General features: G+C 42.3%; 1 protein-coding gene across 2 annotated transcripts in view; it reads right to left on the minus strand.

Annotated features, from left to right (window-relative positions):
- Positions 1-14,425, minus strand: part of Ints2 (integrator complex subunit 2) — a 46,692-nt gene extending 32,267 nt beyond the window's left edge. Inside the window, exons 1-8 of one of the 2 annotated variants that reach the window (XM_048366387.1) lie at positions 14,219-14,425; positions 12,180-12,486; positions 10,528-10,666; positions 7,209-7,311; positions 5,421-5,534; positions 4,883-5,013; positions 4,469-4,642; positions 217-443 (exon numbers count right to left, since the gene is read on the minus strand). In XM_048366387.1, coding sequence (XP_048222344.1) covers positions 217-443; positions 4,469-4,642; positions 4,883-5,013; positions 5,421-5,534; positions 7,209-7,311; positions 10,528-10,666; positions 12,180-12,475 — 1,184 coding nt within the window. In that variant the 5' untranslated portion in view covers positions 12,476-12,486; positions 14,219-14,425. Of the gene's footprint in view, positions 1-216; positions 444-4,468; positions 4,643-4,882; positions 5,014-5,420; positions 5,535-7,208; positions 7,312-10,527; positions 10,667-12,179; positions 12,487-14,109 lie in introns of both variants that reach the window. The other variant, XM_048366386.1, reaches the window with a different exon arrangement.
- Positions 14,426-21,325: the final 6,900 nt, after the last annotated feature.

Raw genomic sequence — 21,325 nt, forward strand, 5'->3', positions numbered from 1 at the left:
CTCAGTTCTAAAGGGAGATGTAGGAGAGATTTGCTGAGAAAATTATCAATGCAGATCATTCAGAAAACAGTTGTGATGCTGTGCTAAAAGCAACTTCCCTTATGCTGTGATTATAAACTGATAAATCTCCGACCCCCTCCTGTACTACATAATTCTGTTTGCAATCAGACCAAAATAAATAGAGGTGTGCTAGGTAAAGTATCAATTATTGTGTACTTGAGTCCAGCGATCCCCATCAAAGCACAGTAGAGACGTAAGAGTGCGCTGGCTTTCACCACGTGCTCTTCTTTCAGGCCTGAATACACGGACACAGTGGGCTCCATCTCCACATCGGCTTCTTCCACAATGCGGGTGCTCCGGACAGTGGGAAGAATGCCCATCAGCTCCAAGAGAAGCTGCCTTCTCATTTGCCAAAGGACAGAACTGCTGGTCTCTCTTTTTCTCTGCAAGAAATAGGAATCACAAAAGGAAGAGAACGTAGAGAATTTACTAAACTAACAGGGAACTAAAAGAACTTATTTGTGTATGTGCACACCAGAATTTGAACTCAGGTCCTAGGTGCTGTCCTGATCTTTTTTGCTAAAGGTACACACTCTACCACTTGAGCCACAGCTTCACTTACACTTTTTGATGATTCATTAAAGAGTCTCATGGACTTTCCTGTCAAAGCTGGCTTTGAACTGCAATACTCAGATCTCAGCTTCCTAAGTAGCTAGACTTGAGCCACTGGGGCCATATCTCAAATGGCAGAGTGCTTACCTAGCAATCCAGCCTTAGGTTCAATCTCTAGTACAGCAAAAAATAAATATTTTCAAAAGACTGGAAGTTCAAGCAGGACACAGGCCATCTGAGTGAACTCAAAAAGTTAAAAATCAAGCCAGGTGCCAGTAGTTCACATTTGTAATCCTAACTATTTAGGAGGTCAAGATCTCAAGATGGCAGTTTGAAGCCTGCCAGGGCAGGAAAGCCCTGTAAGACTCATGTCCAAACACCAAAGAAAGCCAGAAGCAAGCTATGGCTCAAGCTGTAGCATGCTAACCTTGAACAAAAAGCCCAGGAAGCAAGATGCTGGTGGCTCAGGCATGTACTCCTAGATGCTCAGGAGGCTGAGATCTAAGGATCACAGTTCAAAGAGCCAGCCCAGGCAGAAAAGGCCATGAGACTCTTCTCTAATTAGCCATCAAAAAGCCCAAAGTGGAACTGTGGCTCAAGCAGTAGAGGGCTAGATTTGAACAGAAAACAGGGACAGTGCTCAGACCCTGAGTTCAAAGAGCCTCAGGACTGGCACCAGAGAGAGAGAATTCTATTCAAGGTTATGGCAATTTTTTTGTGTGGAAAATAAAAATAGGTTGCAAATTAAAATCTGTTGCAAAATATAACATACAGATCAGAAATGACTTCCAGTTGCTTGGGAAGTTTAGGCAGGAAAATTGAAATTTCAAGGCCTACATGGGTAACTTAGAACCTGTCTAAACTGAAGTGAAAATGGCTAGGAATGTAGCCCTAAGTGGTAGAGCACTTGCCTAACATATAAGAAGTCCTATGCTTAATTCCCAGAAGCACAAAATAGATAAAAAATATGTACAATATATATCAACCATCAGGTAAATGGAAAAACAAAATGTGGTATATAAACAAAATGGAATAATATTTAAAATGTCTTGAAAGGGAATGAGGTTGAGACAGGATCACGTCATGTATCCTAAGATGGCTTTGAACTCACTATATAGTTCATACTGGCCTCAAACTTCTGCTAAAATTAAAGGTGTATTCGACCAAACCTAAGAAAATTCTGATATATACTACAACACAGATGAAAATACAGATGATAAAGAAAATAAGTCAGGGGGCTGGGAATATGGCCTAGTGGCAAGAGTGCTTGCCTTGTATACATGAAGCCCTGGGTTTGATTTCTCAGCACCACATATATAGTAAAGGCCAGAAGTGGTGCTGTGACTCAAGTGGAAGAGTGCTAGCCTTGATCAAAAAGAAGCCAGGGACAGTGCTCAGGTCCTGAGTCCAAGCCCCAGGACTGACAAAAAAAAAAAAAGAAAGAAAGAAAGAAAGAAAGAGAGAGAGAGAGAGAGAGAGAGAGAGAGAGAGAGAAAGAAAGAAAGAAAGAAAGAAAGAAAGAAAGAAAGAAAGAAAGAAAGAAAGAAAGAAAGAAAGAAAGAAAAAAGGGAAGAAAAAGAAGAGAAGCCAGACACAAGCGAGGTACTGTGGTTCATGTGTATAATCCTATCTACACAAGAGACTGAGACCTGGAGGATAAAAGTTCAAGGCTAACCCAGGGGAAAAAAAAAGCTCACTAGATTCCTTCTCCAAATAACCTTTGCCCAAGTGGAAGAGTGCCAGCTTAAGAAGCCTAGCAGCTTAGCAACAGAAAGGCCCAAACACAAAGCCTTCTTCCACTGCAAAAAAAAGAGCCAGACACAAAGTCACAATATATTACTCTGTGATTCTTCTCAGGTAAGCTATGGAAAATGAGTAAATTCATAGAGCAGAAAGTAGAATAGAGGTTGTAGGAATAGAGAGGATATAGAAAATTTAATGAGTTCAAAATATATGTTTGGGGATGATTTTTTTTTTAATTCTTAGCCAGGAGCCAGTAGCTCATACCTATAATCTTAGCTACTCAGGAGGCTGAGACCTGAGAATCACAGTTCAAAGCTAGCTGGTGCAGAAAAGTGCGACTCTTATCTCCATTAAACTACTCAGAAAAGGCCAGAAGTGGCGCTGTGGCTCAAGTGCACTCAAGAGTTGGCTCAAGAGTGCTAGCCTTGAGCAGACAGAGGCTCAGGGACAGTGCCCAAGACCTGAGTTCAAGCCCCAGAACTGGCAAAAAAAAAAAAAAAACTGGGCTGGGAATATGGCCTAGTGGTAAAGTGCTCGCATCATATACATGAAGCCCTGGATTCCATTCCTCAGCAACACATATATAGAAAAAAGCCGAAGTAGTGCTGTGGCTCAAGAGGTAGAATGCTAGCCTTGAGCAAAAAGAAGCCAGGGATAGTGTTCAGGCCCTGAGTCCACGCCCCAGGACTGGCAACAAAAACAAAACACATAAACAACAAAAAAAAATTTTTTTGAAGAGGAATTAGACACATGGCTCAAGTGGTAGGCTGCCTGATAAGCTAATGAGGCCGAGTTCAAACCCTAGTACTGTCAAAAAGAAATAAACGCTCTAGAAATGGATTTATTCAACACTAAATATTCTTAACACCATAGATTTAAACACTTCAAAAAAGATTAGCACCAGAGTCAAGCTGCAATTTCCTGCATGGTGGACAGAAACTATTTCCTGTTCTCTATCTCGCCTCATTTTTTTTCCATTTCTCCTTATTTTATCTGATTATAGGAAAAAAATGCTAAGCCAGGCACTGGTGGCTCACACCTATAACCCTAGATACTAAGGAAGCTGAGACCTAAGGATCACAGTTCAAAGCCAGCCTGGGCAAGAAAGTCTGTGAGATTCTTTTTTTTTTTGGCCAGTCCTGGGGCTTGGACTTAGGGCCTGAGCACTGTCCCTGGCTTCTTTTTGCTCAAGGCTAGCACTCTGCCACTTGAGCCACAGCGCCACTTCTGGCCATTTTCTGTATATGTGGTGCTGGGGAATCGAACCCAGGGCCTCATGTATATGAGGCAGGCACTCTTGCCACTAGGCCATATCCCCAGCCCCTAGTCTGTGAGATTCTTACCTCCAATGAGCCAACAGAAAACCAGAAGTGGTGCTGTGGATCAAAGTGCTAGAGTGCTAGCCTTGAGCAAAAGAGCTCAGGGACAACACCCAGGCCTTAAGTTCAAACCCTATAACCAACGGGAAAAAAAAAAAGCTAAAACTTGAAAAAAAAGATTATATGGTGAATGTTGTTATATATATATTTACCACAACATATGAATGTATGAAGATTATAAAATACAACATCTCTTGCTTCCCTACTGACCAGTTCTCCTGAATCTGACCCAGGACCCTGGAGATTCCCAAGACTATCTCAGGGAAGCCAGAACAACTCTTTCCTCAGTAATTCTAAGACACTGCCTTTTTTCCTCCCATTCTCTCATAAGTGTTTAATACATTCTTCCAAAGGCTTCTATGAAGCAGATATGAAGAGATTTGAAAAAATGTAAAACAATACCATTGCTCCCACAAAGTTATTTTCTTGCTTTGGAAAATATATTTTCCCATAAAAAAAATAGATTATGTTTGAAAGAGAAGGGCAGGTTCAAGGAGTAGAGTGCTTGCCTAGCAAGCAAAAGGCCCTGAGTTCAAATCCAGTAAAACAAAAAAAAAAAAAAGTTATGTTTACAGCTACAGTGATACATCCCTGTAATCCCAGGATTTAGAGTGCTGAGACAGGATTGTGAATTCCCAGGCTACAAAGCAAGACTATCCTAAACAACAACAACAAATAAAAACTCCTCATCCTTAGCCTACAAACACACACACACACACACACACACCCCTCACCTGCTGTCCATTTCGGATAAAAGTTCCAAACCAAGTCCGGACTTTTGCATTTGTTCCAAGAAGCAAACCACTAACAAAACAAACCAAGTCACTCACTCCATCTTCACAAGCTTCATTTTTAGTATGATCCAATGTCAAAGCTACTCCAAGACCTGGCAAGTGACATTCTTCCACCTAAAACAACCAAGTAAACACATTAAACTCAGAATCATACGGAAAGGAGCCAGGATGTTTCAAGATCTAACATATCTAAAGTTTACCAAACATAAAGTTTATAGGCAGCTATCTCAGAAAAGGTAACACATTTATTATGTAACTAAAATTCTCAACCTCTACGAGATTCTGAAACCATCTTGACCAAAGCACATGGTGCTCAGAAAGGTTTTGTGTCATAAGAAAAACAGGGTTTCTTACCACCATGCCTCGGACCTTGAGGGCCTGAGAAGGGTTCATTTTACATAAGAAGCGTAAGGCATCTGTCCTGCGCCTTCCTCCAAGACTTTCTTCATCTTGTCGTTCTCCATTTTTGATCAGGCCCCTACAAACTAAATATGGAAGCACTTCTATTACTTTACATTTTGTTACTAGGATGTTATAAATCATTTTTTCCATCCCTGACAATCAATTATGTAGATTAGCTATCACAGAAGAAAAACTTTAGGGAACTTTTGACAAGGGCAAAATGACACAAAGGGAATAAAAAGATTCAAAACATGAATAGCAACCTCTGGGGACAATAACACCCAAACACTCCAGAAAGATCAAATATGTATTTGATCTGGAGGCAGTGGGTACAAATCTGTGATGGTACAGTAGGAAGAGAGGAAGAAGATCTAGAGTTGTGGGACAGGCTGGGCTACTTAATGAGACCTGCTCCAGAAAAAGGAAAAAAAGAGGTTCTGTACATACTCGATCAAATCTCTTCAAAATTCCACTTAAGAATTATAGTTACCTTCATTAAAACTATCAGGAACATTGGCCACCAAGAGACATAAGAACCAGGCACCATTTTTAACATGTAGTAAGGCTTCAGCTACATCAACAATAGGAAGCAGAGAAGGGAGTTCTATGAGAAAAACAAATCACTATTAGCATGAAGATTCGCTGTTATAAATTAAATATCAAGATATCACCATATGCAATTAAAGCACCTTTGTTCCCATCGTTTAGAGCTGAGCTACTCAGTAGGATTGCCATTAGCCACATATGAATATTGAGACTTAAATAAAATTTAGAAAAATTCAGTCCCTCAGTTACACTCTCCACACTTCAGCTAATCCACTGCCCATGCGGTGAGTAGAACCTAACTGGACAGCACAGGAGACACTGTAGAAAGTTGGATTGCACACTGTTGGTCTAAATATACATTCAAAAAAATCTTTTCATTTTTATATCTTCATGCTATTATTTCTATCATATATGCTTGTTATTTTTTTAAAAAAATCTGAGCCAGGCACCAGTGGCTCACACCTATAATCCTAGCTACTCAGGAGGCTGAGATCTGAGGATCAAGGTTCAAAGCCAGCCTGGACAGGAAAGTCCATGAGACTCTTATCTCCAATTAACCACCAGAAAACTGGAGTGGTGCTGTGGCTCAAGTGGTAGAGTGCTAGCCTTGAGCTGAAGAGCACAGGGACAGTGCCTAGGCCCGGAGTTCAAGCCCCACAGGTAACAAAACAAACAAATAAATAAATAACTATCTGCAAAGTACAAAAAGGTACCTAGAAGAAAATTTAAACTATCCAAGTGGCACTGTGCTCAAGTGGTAGAGCACTAGCCTTGAGCACAGAGGCTCAGGGACAGTGCCCAGGCCCTGAGTTAAAAGCCCTGCAACCAATACGGGTGGGGGGTGGAAAACAAATTGTATTCCCTCCACGGTATTGTTTTTGTTATAATTTTCTTTTTTTTTGTTTTGTTTTGTTGTTGTTGTTTTGTTTTCTCTGGCCCTAGGATTTGAACTCAGGGCATGGGCACCGTTCTTAAGCCACTTTGTGCTCAAGGCTAGTGTTCTACCACTTGAGCCACAACATCATTTCCAGCTTTTTTGAGTGGTTTATTGGAGATAAAGAGTCTCACCAGGACTTTTCTGCCCGGGCTGGCTTGGAACTGCAAAATGTGATCCTCAGATCTCAGCCTCCTGAGTAGCTAGGATGACAGACATGAGTCACCAGAGCATGGCTCTGTTCTAATTTTCATTAAAACTGGGGTTATAGGGCTGGGGATATGGCCTAGTGGCAAGAGCACTTGCCTCGTATACATGAGGCCCTGGGTTCAATTCCCCAGCACCACATATACAGAAAATGGCCAGAAGTGTCTCTGTGCCTCAAGTGGCAGAGTGCTAGCCTTGAGCAAAAAGAAGCAAGGGACATTCCTCAGACCCTGAGTCCAAGCCCCAGGACTGGCCAAAAAAAAAAAAAAAAAAAAAAAAAAAAAAAAAAAAAAAACTGGGGTTATATTGTATCTTCACGTCCTTCTTGCTTTTTCCTAGCACATTATAAACATTTTACAAAAGCATTAGTGAACATTAAAATCAATTTAACTAAATGTATCCTATTACTATGTCATCTTTACAAAAAATGTAAATCCCCTAATTATTGTTCTACTATAATTCATTTTAAGTGAAATTGTTAAGGCCTAATTTTAGTAGAAGATACTTAAGCATTAATGTTCCAGGATAAGAACTTATGCAATGTCACTTAACCAAAACTATCTACAATGCAATGACCACTCAGCACAGTACCTGCTTGTAAAATACAAAGTACGTCTGCAGCTTCCTCCAAATACACGGGACTCTCAAAAAGCTCAGAAGATTTGAAAAAAAATTCTCCACTGCACTCAGATACCTTAACAAATACATTAAAAAAAAATAAGCTGTTAATATCAGGTACTCAGTTAAATAAATCCCTTACTGTTTCTGCAAGTGATTGCTGAGCTCATAGATCACAGCTTCTAATCAATAACACTGCAACAGAATTTGCAATACTTGATCAATTCAATCAATGTAACAATTACTACTAGAAGATAGTAGGGGGCTGGGAATACGGCCTAGTGGCAAGAGTGCTTGCCTCATAGAAGACAGTAGTACAACGCTTATGAAATGCTAAGGCAAGACCAAGAAATAATCTAGAAAGACTTATTTTTAAGTCCATTTAAACAAAGAAGTATAACAAAGATAAATTCATTCAGTTCTGAATGACCTATGGAAAAAATAAGGAATTAAAACTTAGCGACATAGTACAAGTGGCTAAGGACTTTCCTAAAAAGCAAGCAAGGCATCCTAGATTCAATAACCTGTATAGGGGGAAAAAACTACCCACTAACTTGTATTGTTTGGCCAGTCCGGGGCCTTGGACTCAGGGCCTGAGCACAGTCCCTGGCTTCTTTTTGCTCAAGGCTAGCACTCTGGCACTTGAGCCACAGCGCCACTTCTGGCCATTTTCTGTATCTGTGGTGCTGGGGAATTGAACCCAGGGCTTCATGTATACGAGGCAAGCAATCTTGCCACTAGGCCATAGCCCCAGTACCCCCTAGCTTTTTTTTTTTTTAACTTCCTACCCTAATTTTGTCACCATATTTGTCACCATAGGGCAAAGAACACTAAACAACTAAACATATCAGAGGAAAAAGATCAGTTATTTTATCATAGCCATCAGGTGATGCACTAAGAAACATATCCAATAAAAAATGTGTTTGAGGGGCTGGGAATATGGCCTAGTGGTAAAGTGCTCACCTCATATACCTGAAGCCCTGGGTTCAATTCCTCAGCACCACATATATAGAAAAAAAAGCAGGAAGTGGTGCTATGGCACAAGAGGTAGAGTGCTAGCCTTGAGCAAAAAGAAGCCAGGTAAAGAAACATATGAGGAAATGTTCAACATCCCTGGCAGTAAAGGAAATGCAAATAAAAACAACCCTGAGATACCACCTCACTCTGGTTAGAATGGTCTATACTCTGAACTCAGCCAACAGCAAATGCTGGAGGGAATGCGGGGAAAGAGGAACCCTTCTCCACTGTTGGAGGGAGTGCAAATTAGTACAACCACTTTGGAGAACAGTATGGAGGTTCCTCAAAAAGCTCAGCATAGACCTACCCTATGACCCAGCCATACCACTCCTAGGCATCCATCCTGAACAACAGGTCTCAGGATATCAGAAAGACATCTGCACATCCATGTTTATCACTGCACAATGCACAATAGCCAAAATATGGAAACAACCCAGATGCCCCTCTACAGATGAATGGATCCAAAAAATGTGGTACCTATACACAATGGAATACTACATAGCGATTAGAAATGATAGAATATTGGTATTTGCAGGGAAATGGTCAGAACTTGAACAAATAATGTTGAGTGAGACAAGCCTAGAACACAGAGAACAAAGGGGAATGGCTTCCTTAATATATGACTGTTGGGGGGGGGGCGGGGGGGGACAGTAGAGACCAGGTCTGTGAAACAACAAACTTCTTTTCAAATGGTATTTCCACAGGTTTGGGTCAGCGACCTTACATTATGTATCTAAAACCAAACAACTACTAAACATAAAAAGGTCTAGAATAGACCTCTCAGTGGATCACAATAGCTCAACAGCTATGTACATTTATGATCATATAAGACGAGGATAAGCAAAAACAACTCCAAGAGAAGGACACAGGAGGACTCTATTGTTGACGTTACATTTAAAGTTCTAGGTGAATTTCCTTTTGCGTATACCACATGGTTACTGTATATGATTTTGGTACACTGGGTATTGTATATATGCCTACCTGATCTAGGGAAGGGAAAGAAAAACGAGGATGTAAGATATCACAAGAAATGTACTCACTGCCTTATTATGTAACTGTACCCCTTTTGTACAACACCTTGTCAACAAAATTTAATTAATTAAAAAAAAAAGAATCTAGGGACAGTGCACAGGCCCTGATTTCAAGCCCCAGGACTAGTAACAAAAACAAAACACATGTGTTTGAAATCTAAGAGGATCAGTAGAGTGGAAATGAATGGAAATAAATTATTTGTAACAGTAAATTATAAGATTTGTAAAATATCCTCAAAATACTACCTAAAACTAGCTAAAACCAGGCAGTGCGCCAGTAACTTATACTTTTAATCCTAGCTACTCAAAAGGCTGAAATTTGAGGATCATAGTTTGAAGTCAGCAGGGGCAGGCAAGTTTCTGAGACACTTATCTCTATTACTCACTGCAGCTAGAAGTAGAGCTATGGCTCAAATGGTAGAATACAGAAATGATCAAAAACAGCACCCAGATCTGATTTCAAGCCTCACTCAGGACACACGGACACACGGACAAACACACACACACACACACACACACACACACACACACACACACGAGCTAAACCCCCCTACTTGTATTTTCTTTGGAAATAGAATTTAGTCTTTTTTGTCCACAACTGATGAAACCAAACTAAACCAGTAACTCTGCCTAATCTCCTATAAACCATGTTAAGATGAAGAATAATTTAGTTCTTTGTATGACAGATCCTTGACATTCTGAAACTTTAGAGTTTCAATGAACCATAATTGCCCACAAGGTCCATGACACCAGGCTAGCCAATAAACACCCTACATTCAATCTAGTTTTGATACTTATTATCCACTGTCATCTGTGAGGTATGTTTAATGCTCATCCTGTGTCTCAGTGAATTACACACATTTTCTCAGTTATATTCACTATGCTTATGGGAGAAATTCTATCCTATGACAATATTACCAAGTTGACAATTTATACAAATTTGGACACAAATTCCTTTCTAAATGTTAAGAAGCCATTGTATCTATTCCAAACAGGTAAAAAAAGAAAATCCTTATAACAGAAAACTCAGAATAGATATAAATGAGAAAAAAAATAGTCATTAAAGGAGAGCCTCCTAGGCTTGTTTATAACCTCCTTTCAGCCTTTGATACACAAATAAAATAGAAATACTGATAGAAGAAAATGCTGCATGCCTGCCTTCTTCCCTCTATGCTTGTCTACATTTCCATGTGTGGACAGCCAATCACGAATACTTTCATGTCTGGTTTAAAAAATATATGCACCTTGTTCATAATTGCCAATAGTTCACTAAGCACAAGTCGCAATCGGCGAGGTGAATCACTGTGTTCAAATTCTAATGTCAAGCCATGCTGAAGCTGCGATACCAGGATGCTCTCTCCACCACCTCCTCCAAGTTTATGCCTAATGAAATAGAAATACAGAAAATACCAATTAGAACTCTGTGGAAATAGCTGAATAAAAGTTAGCTGTTACGTGAGCCAGGCGCTAGTGGCTCACACCTGTAATCCTAGCTACTCAGGAGGTTGAGATCTGAGGATCGCAGTTCAAAGCCAGCCCAAGCCAGAAAGACAATGGAACTCTTTTTTTTTTTTTTTTTTTTGCCAGTCCTGGGCCTTGGACTCAGGGCCTGAGCACTGTCCCTGGTTTCTTTTTGCTCAAGGCTAGCACTCTGCCACTTGAGCCACAGCGTCACTTCTGACCGTTTTTCTATATATGTGGTGCTGGGGAATCAAACCCAGGGCTTCATGTATATAAGGCAGGCGCTCTTGCCACTAGGCCATATTCCCAGCCCCTACCATGGGACACTTATCTCTAACTAGCCACCAGAAAACCAGAAGTGGTGCTGTGGGTTAAAGATAGAGCACTAACTGGCCTTCACCAGAAAAGCTCAGGGATAGTGCCCAGGCCCTGAGTTCAACCCCCATGACAGATCAAAACTTAAAAAAAAAAAATAGCTGTTATAATCTACAAAATAATTCCACATTTTAAATATTCTCTATTGCTTCTGAAATAATACTTCATTTGATAATCTCAGGAATTCACAAACTAAAGACTCTAATGTAAAATTATGTTAAAAACAGTAGCTTACTTCTGGAATAACAACAGGAAAGGAAAGGATATAACATCAGCACAGATTCTTTGTAAATCAATATAATCTTTTTTTGTTTTGTTTTGTTTTTTTGCTAGTCCTGGGGCTTGAACTCGGGGCCTGAGCACTGTACCTGACCTCTTTTTTCTCAATACTAGCACTCTACCACTTGAGCCACAGCACTATTTCTGGCTTTTTCTATATATATGGTGCTGAGGAATTGAACGAAGGGCTTCATGTATATGAGGTAGGCACTCTACCACTAGGCCATATTCCCAGCCCCCCAATGTAATCTTAAAACTAAAACTCCCAAGTGATTTCAATAAAGCTTTCTAATCTGGGGGATGTTATCCTACTCATTTCCCACTGAGAATACTGACCTAATAACAGTAGTACATGGTCAAACTTTTCCACATGGTGGGTTTTTGTTGTTGTTGATTTGCCAGTTCAGGGGCCTGAACTCTGGGCCTGGGAGCTGTCCCTGGGTTCCTTTTTTGCTCAAAGCTAGTGCTCTACCACTTGAGCCACAGAGCCACTTCATTTTCTTCTGTGATTAATTGGAGATGAGCGTCTCCTGCCTGAGCTGGCTCCAAACTGAAGATCCTTAGATCTCAATCTCCTGAGTAGCTAGGATTAATGGTGAGCCACCATTGCCTCACTTATACATCATTTTATAAATAGAAAAGACCTAGATAAAATGCTCTCCAAAGTTGAGATTCTCATTCCTCTTTTTTCTAGAGGAGCTCTGAAAGCTCTGAAGAACATCTGATTTCCCTTTCTCTGAAAATTCAAGACCCAAGCAACATACTATAGAACATAAGGTACCTAAGCTGCTGTTCTTTGCTGGCATCTTGTTCTAAAGCATGAAAGTCTACAGACAATAATGCAACGATGGAGTTGACGGCTTCCACTCCAGACAAAAGGCGAAGGATAAGTTTTTTATCCTGAGCCCAGCTTTGGCTCTGGTCAGCAGGAGCACAAAGTGCCATCCGCACCAAGCAGGGCAAGAGAAGTCTTAATTCCGGGTCACTTAGGGAAGCCAGGCGTACAACATCCACCTTCTGCATTGCCTCAAAAGCAAAAGGGCTGACAAACTGAAGGCTTGTACACTCCATCATCATCACCGTGGGACCTAACGAATGGAAATGAAACAAACAAAACAATGAAAGAAGTATAATGTTTCCATACATACCAGCATATTTATTTTCAAAAATCTGAGTCCAGTGCCTGTAATTTTAGCTATTCAGATCTAGCTATAGTGAGATCTGAGGAATGCAGTTCGAAGCCAGCCAGGCAGGAAAGTCTATGAGATTATTTACAATTAACCACCAAAAAGCCAAAGTGGAGCTGTGGTGCAAGTATATGAATGCTAGCCTTGAGGAAAACAAAAAAACAAAAAAACTCAGAGACAGTGCGCAGGCTCTGAGTTCAAGCCTCAGGACTGGCACACACACAAATAAATACACACACACACACACAAACACAAACCGAAAAGTGTGTTGCTTCCTCAGTAGAGCCCTATATTGGGCATGTTCCTGTACCAACTGAAAATTAGGCTTCTCTGCCTCCTTATATTTCTACTGCTATCTGGGAAATGAGAAAGAAAACAATGTATATTAACTTCTCTTCCTGCTTAGGAATCTTCTGCTACTCTTGTTACACAAAGAAGAAATATGAGAGAATTTAGTTAAGGATGGAATTACTAGTGTCAGTTTTTAGGGTTTAGATGAACCCCTGTATGCTAAATCCAAGTCCAAGACTTTCCAGTGAGGTCCAAAAGACTTAAAAGTGCATGAGCCAGGTGCCACTGGCTCACACCTGAAATCCTAGTCACTCAGGAGGCTGAGATCTGACAATCAAGGGCCAAAGCCAGCCAAGGGCACAAAAGTCTGTGAGGCTCTTATCTCCAATTAACCACCAAAAAAGCCTGAAGTGGAGCTATGGTTCAGGTGCTAGAGCTCCATCCAGCCTTAAGCAAAGCACAAGCACTGAGTTCAAGCCCCAAAGTCAGAACAAAAGAGGAGGAGGAGGAGGAAGGAGAGATAAGAGAGAGGCAGAGAGAAGGGGGGGTTGGGAGGGAGTGAGGGAGAGAGAAGGAGAGAGGGAGGAAGGGAGGGAGGGGGAGAGAGAGAGAGAAAGAGAAAGAGAAAGAGAGAGAGAGAGAGAGAGAGACTATAACCGTAATCAAAACTCTCGAACTCTGGTTTCACGTGCCTGCCTGATGCGTGGAAAGCACTGCTGGCTTTCTCTTTTCCCACCCTCCATGAGCAGATGAAAAGAGTGATAAATCACCTGGCTAGCCAAAGTAATGTCAGATGTAAGGCTCTGAAGGCCACCAATCTATCCTGTGTCCCCCAAGTCACTGAATAAAAGCAGATGTATAAGCGCAACAAGGGCTCAGGGGGCAAGTCGAGTCTCACTTGGGCACCTGTCTTCAAGAACAACCAAACACATCAACAGAAAGGGAGCGAGGCGCCCAAAGCAGGTCATCGAGGCCATCCCCTGAAGACCCACCCCGGGCACAGCGAGACTGGAAGAGTCGGGGGCAGAAACGCGGCTGTCCTTTCCAGCGGGAGACTCGCCGGTCTGTAATGAGAGGGCCGACAGGGCAGAGGCGCCCGACCTCGGTGGGGGAGGGGGGGCGGGCCCGGTCCTCACACGAACCCACCATTCCCGCGGTCAGAGAAAAGTGTGGCCGGCTGCCGACCTCCCAGGGCGAGGACGCGCTGAGGAGGGGGTCGCGGAGCCTTCGTACCTGAAGATCCACCCTCGAGACTCTCAGGGCCCCACCCGGATCCCGCGTCCTACAGGCGGGACGCGGCCGAAATCGAGAGCGCGGTCCGAAGTTGGGCCTAGGCGATTACCCGGATCCCCAAACTCCAGCTGTACCCCGAGTGGATTCAAGCACCGTGAACTCAGGGTGCTGGGAACAACCGGGTCGTTCGATAGCGACGGGTACAGGATGGGAACGCCGCACACAGGCAGAAGTCAGTCTGAAGAGAAGGAAAAGCAGAGGACACTTTATCAAACTGCAGCCAGCACCTTCATTCATCCCCTGCACCGGGCTCCGGTCGGCCACCGTACTGGAAAGAAACAGCGGCTGTGGGAGGAAACCGGGCGTCCGCGCCTGCGCCGTGGCGCGCATGCGTGGCCCCGCCCCTTCCTCCACTGTCGGCTCCATAGTGTTGTTAAGTCTTTTTTTTTTTTTTTCCGGTCCTGTGGCTTGAATTCTGGACACTGTCCCTGAGCTTCTCTTTGCTCAAGGCTAGCACTCCACCACTTGAGCCACAGCGTCACTTCGGCTTTTTCTGTATATGTGGTGCTGAGGAATCGAACCCAGGGCTTCTTGCATGCTAGGCTACCATTCTACCACTAAGCCACATTCCTAACCCCAGAATTTAGATTCATCACTGCAGAATTATCGTGACATTCAAATAATGAAATGAATGTAAAAGAAATATTTAACGGTGTCCATTATTTTCTGACCTAAGCATACTAATATACTCAGATTTCCATCCTTTAATTCTCTGCCTTTGCCTTCCCAGCACCGAAAGTTCGAGTCCCAAGATTTGTGCATAAGAGAATTAAAAAAAAAAACAACAATCTCATCCCAAGCCTACTCCTCCCACGCTCAACTTCCCACACCCAAAGACCTAAGGGTTTTGTTTTGTTTTTAGACAGGGCTTCACTATATAACCCAGGCTGGCCTTGAACTCACAATCTTACTGCCTCAGATTCCCAGTGAGATAGTCTTTCATTACTCATGAAGATAAATAAGTACCCTGGAGGGGACCAGGAGGTAGAAACACACACACACACACACACACACACACACACACACACACACACACACACATCAAATCATGTTCATGGATTGGTAGAATATCATAAAACGGTCCATACTACCAAAGGCAATCTGTAAATTTAATGCAATTCCCTTCAAAATCTCAATGTCATTCTTCACAGAGATAGAGAAAACAATCCAAAAATTCACTTGGAACCACAAAATATTTTTTTTTTTTTGCCAGTCCTGGGACTCAAGGCCTGAGCACTGTCCCTGGCTTCTTTTTGCTCAAGGCTAGCATTCTACCACTTGAGCCACAGTGCCACTTCTGACTTTTTCAGTTTATGTGGTGCTGAGGAACCAAACCCAGGGCTTCATGCATGCTAGGCAAGGACTCTACCACTAAGCCACATGCCCAGCCCCACAAAAGATCTTTAATAACCAAAGCAATCCTGAGTAAAAGAAGCAATGTTTGGTATTGGCATGAAAACTAATGGAACAAACAGGGAGACCCAGAAATAAACTCCTATATGAAATGTACTTCACTGATTTTTTTAAAATAAGGGAGCTAAAAATATGTTGGAAAAAATAACCTCTTCAACAAATGATGTTGTAAAAATACCACTTCCAGCGTTTTTCTGTTTATATGGTGCTGAGGGATCAAACCCAGGGCTTCGTAAACCGCTAAGACATATTCCCAGGACCCATCTAATTATTTTTAATGCACAAGTATGTGTCAAAGCAAATTGGGGACTTAAGGAGATTTGTAGCTCACAAGGTGTATACTAGTCAAAAAAAATTTTTGTGCCAGTCATGGGGCTTGAACTCGGGGCCTGAGCACTGTCCCTGGCTTCCTTTTGCTCAAGGCTAGCACTCTACCTCTTGAGCCACTTCTGGCTTTTTCTGTTTATGTGGTGCTGAGGAACCAAACCCAGGGCTTTATGCATGCAAGGCAAGCTCTCTACCGCCAAGCTATATTCCCAGCCCTACTAATTTGTTCAAATTTTATTGAACAAAAATAAAACAATGACAGCTTCTAATCATCTTGCTGCCAGTTGTTTCTAGTACCTGCCTTTTCAAAACTAAAATATTAGGAAGATGCCCATTTTTACTCAGTACCCTCCTGTTTTCCAAAGCATGTGTAAAATCCTCTCTGTAGGATCTCTCACCATCTAGGATGTAAGTTGTGTAGGTCTGGAAAAAGTAGTAACTAGCCACTGTTGAAATCCGTTAACTATCTCAGGTTAGATTTCCCTCATAAGGTTGTTATACAACTTGAAAATCCTCCAGGCTGCTTCTTTAAAAAAAAAGGGGGGGGTAGGTTGGGACAGGAAGGAGGTAAAAATGGTATTTTCTTTTTGTACCTTTTGTTAGGAACATTAAGTCCTATTTGCTGCCTGTTTTTTTTTTTCGTTCTTTATTCAAAGTGTTTTGGAACTCTTTTTGAGAGTCACAAAGTTGGTTAAGAAGATAAGGTTGCCAGGCACATGTGACTCACACCTATAAACCTAGATACTCAATAGGCTCAGATCTGAGAATCCAGCTTCAAAAGCAAGCCCAAGGAGGCAAATCTGCAACTTATTTCAAATAATCTAGCAGAAAAGCCAGAGGCAAGGCTCAAATGGGAGAGGGCTAGCCTTAAGAGCAAAAGCTGAAAGCAAGAGGCTTTGAATTCAAGCCCCAATGCTAACACACAGAGTGAGAGAGAGAGAGAGAGAGAGAGAGAGAGAGAGAGAGAGAGAGAGAGAGAGAGAGAGAGAGAGAGAGCGCTATTGCTGTGTTCATTTGATTTTTTTTGTGAGTCCTGGGGCTTGGACTCAGGGCCTGAGAAATGTTCCTGGCTTCTTTTTGCTCAAGGCTAGCACTCTGCCACTTGAGCCACAGCCCCACTTCTGGCCTTTTTGTATATATGTGGTACTGGGGAAATGAACCCAAGGCTTCATGTATACAAGACAAGCACTCTTGCCACTAGGCCATATTCCCAGCCACTGCTGTGTTCATTTGAGAAAGAACGGAGATTTTGGTTTTTTCTCTATCATAGGGCTTTGGTTTTTTTTCTGTATCGTAGGGCTTGAACTCAGGGCTTGGATGCTGTCCCTGAGTTCTTTCCCTCAAGGCTACCCCTCTACCACTTTGAGCCACAGTGCCACCTTCAGTTTCCCGGTGTTTAAGAAAGGGGGTCTTTATATTTAATGAGAACTATAAAAATCTAAAAAGGGAAATCAAAGAGGACATAAGGAGATGGAAAGACCTCCCATGTTCATGGGTAGGCAGAATCAATATAGTGAAAATGGCCATATTGCCCAAATTGTTATACAAATTCAATGCAATCCCTATCAAGGTCCCAGCTACATTCTTCAATGAAATAGAGAAAGCAACCCGTAAATTCATATGGAACAGCAAAAGACCTAGAATAGCCAAAGCAATTCTAGGCAAAAGAAGCAGCACAGAAGGAATCACAATACCAGACTTCAAGCTCTATTATACAGCCATCATAACAAAAACAGTCTGGTATTGGTATAAAAACAGACCTGAAGACCAATGGAATAGAATAGAAGACCCAGAAATAAAGCTGCATTCTTACAGTCAGCTGATAGTCGACAAAGGAGCTAAAGACATACAATGGAAAAAACATAGTCTCTTCAACTACTGGTGCTGGAAAACTGGGCAGCCATATGTAGAAAACTCAAAGTAGACCCTAGCCTATCACCATGCACCAAGATCAACTCAAAATGGATCAAGGACCTCAACATCAGACCTGAAGCTTGAAACTACTGAAGGACAGAGTAGGAAAGATGCTAGAACTTATAGGCACAGGAAGGAATTCCTGAATATAGTCCCAAGGGCACAACAGATAGGGGAGAGACTCGACAAATGGGACTACTACAAAATAAAAAGTTTCTGCACAGCTAAAGACATGGCCACCAAACTAGAAAGACAGCCAACCATATGGGAAAGGATCTTCACCAGCACAGCAACAGACAAAGGCCTAATATCCGTCACCTACAGAGAACTCAAAAAACTAACCTCCTCCAAACCCAGTAAACAAATTATTAAATAGGCAAAGGAGCTAAAGAGAGACATCACAGGAGAAGAGAAAAAATGGCTAACATGAGAAATGTTCGACATCCCTGGCAGTAAAGGAAATGCAAATAAAAACAACCCTGAGATACCACCTCACTCCAGTTAGAATGGCCTATATTCTGAACTCAGCCAACAGCAAATGCTGGAGGGAATGCGGAGAAAGAGGAACCCTTCTTCACTGTTGGAGGGAGTGCAAATTAGTACAACCACTTTGGAGAACAGTATGGAGGTTCCTCAAAAAGCTCAGCATAGGGCTGGGAATATGGCCTAGTGGCAAGAGTGCTTGCCTCCTACACCTGAAGCTCTAGGTTCGATTCCCCAGCACCACATATATGGAAAACGGCCAGAAGGGGCGCTGTGGCTCAGGTGGCAGAGTGGTAGCCTTGAGCAAAAAGCCAGGGACAGTGCTCAGGCTCTGAGTCCAAAGCCCAGGACTGGCAAAAAAAAAAAAAAAAAAGCTCAGCATAGACCTACCCTATGACCCAGCCATACCACTCCTAGGCATCCATCCTGAACAACAGGTCTCAGGATATCAGAAAGACATCTGCACATCCATGTTTATCACTGCACAATGCACAATAGCCAAAATATGGAAACAACCCAGATGCCCCTCTACAGATGAATGGATCCAAAAAATGTGGTATCTATACACAATGGAATACTACATAGTGATTAGAAATGATAAAATATTGGTATTTTCAGGGAAATGGTCAGAACTTGAACAAATAATGTTGAGCGAGACAAGCCTAGAACACAGAGAACAAAGGGGAATGGCCTCCTTAATATATGACTGTTAGGGTGGGGCGGGTGGGGACAGTAGAGACCAGGTCTGTGAAACAACAAACTTCTTTTCAAATGGTATTTCCACAGGTTTGGGTCAGCGACCTTACATTATGTATCTAAAACCAAACAACTACTAAACATAAAAAGGTCTAGAATAGACCTCTCAGTGGATCACAATAGCTCAACAGCTATGTATATATGATCATATAGAACAAGGATAAGCAAACTCTATTGTTGATGTTATATTTAAAGTTCTAGGTGAATTTCCTTTGGCGTACACCACATGGCTACTGTATATGATTTTGGTACACTGGGTATTGTATATATGCCTACCTGATCTAGGGAAGGGAAAGAAAAATGTAGGTGTAAGATATCACAGGAAATGTACTCACTGCCCTATTATGTAACTGTACCCCTTTTGCACAACACCTTGTCAACGAAATTTAATTACTAAAAAAAGGGGGGGTTGGGGCTGGGGATATGGCCTAGTGGCAAGAGTGCCTGCTTCATATACATGAGGCCCTGGGTTCGATTCCCCAGCACCACGTATACAGAAAATGGCCAGAAGTGGCGCTGTGGCTCAAGTGGCAGAGTGTTAGCCTTGAGCAAGAAGAAGCCAGGGGCAGTGCTCAGGCCCTGAGTCCAAGCCCCAGGACTGGCCAAAAAAAAAAAAAAAAAGGGGGGGGGCTCTTTAAAAAAACCACTATTTTTTTTGTCAGTCCTGGGGCTTGAACTGAGTGCCTGGGCTCTGTCCCTGAGCTTCTCTGTGATCAAGGCTAGCACTCTACCATTTGAGCCACAGCACCACTTCCGGCTTTTTCTGTTTATGTGGTAGTGAGGAATCGAACCCAGGGCTTCATGCATGCTAGGAACTCTACCACAACTTCAACAACCGCCTTTTTTTTTTTTTTTGGCCAGTCCTGGGGCTTGAACTCAGGACCTGAGCACTGTCCCTGGCTTCTTTTTGCTCAAGGCTAGCTCTCTGCCACTTGAGCCACAGCCCCACTTCTGGCCATTTTCTGTATATGTGGTGCTGGGGAATTGAACCCAGGGCCTGATGTATACAAGGCAAGCACTCTTGCCACTAGGCCATATCCCCAGCCCCAACAACCGCCTTTTATGGTCACAAAAACCCATTCCTTTATATTTTTTTCCATTTTCTGTTTTGGTGCAGTACTGGAGCTTTATATCAAGGCCTCACTCTCTCCCTAAGGTTTTTAGATCATTGTAAGCATACTAGCATTTGAGCCACACCCTCGGAGTTATAGGCATGAGTCACTGGCACCCAAGACAAAATATCATTAACAGTTTTGCTGGGTCATTTTGAAAAAAGGAAGAAGAAAGAAGAAAGAGGAGGAGGAGAAGAAGGGAGAGGAGGAGGACGAGGACGACGAGGAAGAGGACTTTAATTTTCAGGAAAGCACTCCTTAAAAAGACACAGGAAGATATTGAAAAAGAGAAAACAGGGGCTGGAAATGTGGCCTAGTGGTAGAGTGCTTGTCTAGCATGCATGAAGACCTGGATTTGATTCCTCAGCAACACATATACAGAAAAAGCTGGAAGTGGCGCTGTTGCTCAAGTGGTAGAGTACTAGTCTTTTCTTTTTTTTTTTGCCAGTCCTGGGCCTTAGACTCAGGGCCTGAGCACTGACCCTGGCTTCCTTTTGCGCAAGGCTAGCACTCTACCTCTTGAGCCACAGCGCCACTTCTGGCCATTTTCTATATATGTGGTGCTGAGGAATCAAACCCGGGGCTTCATGTATAAGAGGCAAGCACTCTTGCCACTAGGCCATATTCCCAGCCCCTAGTCTTGAGCAAAAGAAGCCAAGGACAGTGACAAGGCCCAGAATTCAAGCCCCAGGACTGGAACAAACAAACAAACAAACAAAAAAAGTTAGGTGCCAGTGGCTCAACCCTCAGGATACTGAAATCTGAGGAATGAGGCTCCAATTAATCAGCAAAAAGCCAGAAGTGGAGGTGTGGCTCAAGTGGTAAGAGTGCAAACCAAGTAAGAATGTGAGGTTGTGAGTTCAAGTCCCAGTATTTGGCACATATACACAAAGAAAAAAAAATTGAGACCAGAATAGATGAAACAGAAATACACAAGAAAACCCTTTTTAAAAGGGAAAACTTTCATCATAAGTCAAGAGTAGAATTATTTACTCTGTTGTTTAAACTTACATGAAAGTCAAATAAGCCAGTGCTTTCAAGACTTCTGTAATCTTAGTTACATGTTCTTGGTACGTTGGGTGGGGGCTGGGAATACTGTCAGATAGAAACCTGAATTGTCAAACTTAGATAATAAAATCTAGTTGCTAACA

This window comes from Perognathus longimembris, chromosome 17, assembly GCF_023159225.1.
Source record: "Perognathus longimembris pacificus isolate PPM17 chromosome 17, ASM2315922v1, whole genome shotgun sequence".
Classification (NCBI taxonomy): domain Eukaryota; kingdom Metazoa; phylum Chordata; class Mammalia; order Rodentia; family Heteromyidae; genus Perognathus; species Perognathus longimembris.